The 4,802-nt window shown below is 38.3% G+C and overlaps 1 protein-coding gene across 2 annotated transcripts in view; it reads right to left on the bottom strand.

Annotated features, from left to right (window-relative positions):
- Positions 1 to 412: 412 nt before the first annotated feature.
- The window catches only part of GTF3C6 (general transcription factor IIIC subunit 6), a 10,987-nt gene continuing 6,597 nt past the window's right edge, over positions 413 to 4,802 (bottom strand). For both annotated transcript variants that reach the window (XM_077780020.1, XM_077780021.1), the window contains one exon: positions 413 to 912. In XM_077780020.1, coding sequence (XP_077636146.1) covers positions 611 to 912 — 302 coding nt within the window. In that variant the 3' untranslated portion in view covers positions 413 to 610. The remainder of the gene's footprint in view (positions 913 to 4,802) is intronic.

Raw genomic sequence — 4,802 nt, 5'->3', positions numbered from 1 at the left:
GACAGTATGATGGAAGATGCAGGAGAGACTCAAAGAGTGAGAGGAACTTGACCATTACTGGCTTTCAAGAGAAGACGACCATAGCCAAGCAATACAGGCAGCCTCTAGAAGGTGGAAATTGAAATGGTTCTCAGATGATAGCAAGAAAATGGAACACTGATCCTTCAACCGTAAAGAACTGAAATCTGCCAATAACTGAATGAGCACGGAAACAGAGTCCCCCCATTCCCAACCTCCAGAAAAGAATGAGGTCCTGACAACACTCTGATTTTAGCCCAGCCCATGTCAGATAGCTGACCTACACCTGTGTCATTTTAAGCCACTAAGTTTAGTCATTTGTGATGGCTGCAATAAGAAATGTATACACTTACCTTAATAACACTTCCAATTTAAAGGACTTACCAGAGAAGAGTTCCTAGTTATTTATATCTTATTTTTAAAAATTCAATTCATATCTGGTCCTTAATAACTCTGGTTATTAAACTGCACTGTAATTAGAAATGTGTGTATAGTCAACAAAACTAGTAAAATAGTGAACTGAAAAGCTAGAGTCAATTATTTTATATAGAAACTCCAAAAAAGTTTGTTACTCGTTATTATGAGAAACATTTCATCTAGGAGTGAGTTCTAAGGCAGTATCTTGTGTTTCCATAAATACAGAACCTTCTGTCTCAGAAGAAGGGATATCAATAAGACAACCAGAATTCTCTATCTCCAAGTTCAGTGGCTTCTCCTGTTCATAACTCAGGTTTGAATTATCTTTCATTTGAATCTCTTGCTCTTCCAACTCCAAAGGTTTCTCTGAGGCTGGAGCTACCACGTCATCATCTTCACTCTCATGCAGAAAGCTACAAATCATGTTGGGTCTATAGGAGAAATCATTGTCCTTGATCTGCAGCCATTCCACACCACCTAATAAGGGAGGGTGGGGGGTGGGAGGACAAAACAAGAAACATGAGAAAGGAATCTCAGTTACTGAAGTATATTTCTCTTCAATTTAAATTTTCTTCCTAGGAATACACGTCAAAATAAAACCCCAAGGTAAACCAATGAACATGGTGACCATAACTACTACTAAATAATCATGGAATTTCTATCTAACCTGGGGAATCTTGGAATACCTATAGTGTATGCAACATCAAGATCACTGAAGATGCAATATAGTCAGTATTATACAGTAACTTTATATGGTGACCAACTTTATATGGTAACTACACTAAGAGTGAGCACTTTGTAACGTATATAATTATCAAATCACTATGTTGTATACCTGAAACTAATATAATATTGTATATCAACTATAGTTCAATTAAAAACTTAAAAAAAGTAATTCAGACTGTAAAAATAAATCACTAAAAAAAAATCACTAAAAGTAATCAACTTCAGTTACTATTCCAAAGCCCTTTTCCTTACCCAACTCATTCTGAGAGATCATTTGAGCTATCACTGCCACCTTATGCCTTATAGAAAATTCTGTCACTTCCGTACAATTTTCTCCTCGGTTTTCAAAATGGATGATACCACTCTATCATCTCGCAATTCAACACACACATGTCATTTTGAGTTGGAACATCCAATGATGAAATAAGACACCTCTCCAAAAAAAACAAACAATGAAACAAAAAATAAAATCTTGAAAAAATTGTCTTCCTTCTCATACTTATAATCAAAACCCTAACCCATCAATGAACTCCCGCATTCAGGAACTGCTTCAACCATGCTAATCATTTTTTTTTTTAATCCTTATGACCCTTTCAGTCAAATATTTTCAATGGATCCTCATTAATTTCTATAGCAAACCTCAGCTATATCTTCAAAATGGCATTAGTTATCTCTAAGATACCACAAGCTATCTTGCCACCCTGTTCCCACGTCCATCTGCTCCTAGTTACCGCCATAAGCTAACTCTTCTATGACTATCTGTTGAACCATCCTTACAGCTGATGCCATGTCTTCTCAGATGTTATTACTATAAAATCTTCTTCTATCAAATGTTGATTAGTCCTTTTGCCTCCAGTCAACTTCAACCATTCTTTCATATTTTGTTTCCTGCAATACCATTATTTTCGTGGTCACCAGATTAAAAACCTATAGATTATTCTGTTATTTAGCTTAATACTTGGCACATAACAGAAACTTAAAATAAGCTGGATGAAACACATGCCGAGTCCCATTCACACACGTCTGTTTCAGTGTGATTTACTTTACAGTGCAAACTCCCAGAAGAAGAGGGCCACACCCCCTTTTCTTTTCTTTAAATTTCTTTTTTAACGTTTTATTTATTTCTGAGAGAGAGGCAGCGTGAGCAGGGGAGGGTCAGAGAGAGAGGGAGACACAGAATCTGAAGCAGGCTCCAGGCTCTGAGCTAGCTGTCAGCACAGAGCCCAACGCGGGGCTCGAACCCACGAACCGCGAGATCATGACCTGAGCCGAAGTCGGTCGCTTAACCGACTGAGCAATCCAGGTGCCCCAACACAGCTCCATGTCTTTTCTTCTGCCTCCAGCATATTGCCATGTTTGGTGGCCTCCAGAATGGTCCTCAAAGATCTTCACCTTCCTGGTATTCATGTCCTTGTGTCATCTCCTCCCATAATAAACAGGACAGGACAAAAATGACACAAGGTGACTTCTAAGGCTAGTTCATAAAAGATATTGTGGCTTCTGCCTTGTTCTCACAGATCACTTGATCTGGAAGAAGCCAGCTGCCATGCCAGGAGTGCACCTGAACAGTACTGTGGGGAGGCAAGGTCCTGAGGCCTCCTGCTAACAGCCGGCATAAACCTGCCAGGCATGTGAGTGAGCCAGCTTATTATATTCAGCTGTTCCAGCATTACTCGAGCCCTCAGACCCCTGCAGCCCAGCCAACACACTGATGGCAGCCTCAAGACAGACATCGAGCCAGAACCACCTGGCTAAGCTGATCCCAAATGCCTGATTCACAGAAACTGTGTAAAATATTTTTGTTTTTTTTAAGCCATTAAGTTTACAGGTAATTTTTTATGCAGCAATGTATAACCAATATAGCCTTGAGGTAACTGTTTTATTTGATTAAACAAAATATCCAAATCTTCCCACCGTCAATCTGTTAGATTATTAAAGACTATAGGAAAGGAAATTCTACAACTTCCTGATTTAAAAAAAGAATATCAAAATAATAACTAAGCTGTCTGATATGTATCTGCCTTTCAAGACCATTCTACAACTTCAAGTACCTCTTCCTGTTATTTTCACATAATGCTAAAAATGGGGATAGTTTTGGGATATACATATTAAGAACAAAGATTTTTTATGTAATTATATATAATTGGTATAATTAATTTCTACATGATTAATGTACCTTCAAATATTTATTCTTTAAAATATAATAGTAAATCAAGCCACAAATATTCATCACTACGGCCATGTTTACTAGAGTTTCAAATATGTCTTTGAGCAATGAGCTTTTTTTTAACAGTAAATTTTTAAAACCTGAAGTAGAGTTGGCAGCCTCCCAGACCCGCAGCCATGGCCGACATCAAGACGGGCATCTTCACCAAGAACGTGTAGAAGCAGCTCAACCGCGTGCAGGAAAAGGGCTACCTCAAGAAACAAGCCAAAGTACACATGGTGGAGAGTCCCAAATACCGCTACAAGTAGGGAAATGAAATAAGCAAAAGCTCAACAAGAGACACCATTCGAAGAACACTTCCTGAACAGACAGGCCCTGAACAGTCAAAGAGCCCTCTTTAATACAGCAGAACTTGCAGGGGCAGAGTGTACAACAAGCTTTTAAAATTAACAAGAGATAGAAGGCTAACCAAAATGACGAAACGGAAGAACTCTCCTCCAAAGAAATTCCAGGAAGAATTGACAGCTAAAGAACTGCTCAAAACAAATATAAGCAACTAAGTGAACAAGAATTTAGAACAATACTCATAAAATTAATCGCTGGGCTTGAAAAAAGCATGGAGGACATCAGAGAAACTATGGCTAAAAACACTATGGAGCTTAAAAATAGGTATGATGAATTTAAGAATGCTATGAGATACATAATAAATTAAATGGAGGCGTCCAATGCACGGATTGCAGAGGCAGAAAGGAGAATAAGTGATTTAGAAGACACAATTCTAGAAAAAGAGGGAACTGAGAAAAAGTGAGATAAACTGATCCAGGAACATGAAAGAAGAGTTCGAGAGCTCAGCGATACAATCAAACGGAACAATATCTGTATCATAGGAATCCCAGAAGAGGAAGAGAGAGGGAAAGGTGCTGAAGGTGTCCTGGAACAAATTATAGCAGAGAACTTCCCCAACCTGGGGAGGGAAGTAGACGTTGAAATTCAAGAGGCACAGAGAACTCCCCTCAGACCTAATTTGAATCGATCTTCTGCATGACATAGNACGCAAGATACCAGAGCCACCACCACAAGCATGAATCCCACAAAGGACATAGGATGACTCTAAACCCATATATTTCAATAATAACACTGAATATAAACGAGCTAAATGCTCCAATCAAAAGACACAAGGTAGCAGAATGGATAAAAAAAACAAAATCCATCTATTTGCTGTCCACAAGAAACTCATTTTAGTTTGGAGGACACGTTCAGATTGAAAGGAAGGGGATGGAGAAATATCTATCATGCTACTGGAAGTCAAAAGAAAGATGGAGTAGCTATACTTATATCAGACAAACTGGACTTTAAATTAAATACAGTAACAAGGGATGAAGAAGGGCATTATATAATAATTACAAGGTCTATACATCAGGAAGAGCTAACAATGATAAATGTCTACACACCGAATACAGGAGCAGCTAAATAT

The sequence above is a fragment of the Crocuta crocuta genome, unplaced genomic scaffold (assembly GCF_008692635.1).
Source record: "Crocuta crocuta isolate KB4526 unplaced genomic scaffold, BGI_CrCroc_1.0 scaffold147, whole genome shotgun sequence".
Taxonomy (NCBI): domain Eukaryota; kingdom Metazoa; phylum Chordata; class Mammalia; order Carnivora; family Hyaenidae; genus Crocuta; species Crocuta crocuta.
This window is presented reverse-complemented; position numbering and strand designations above follow the sequence as displayed.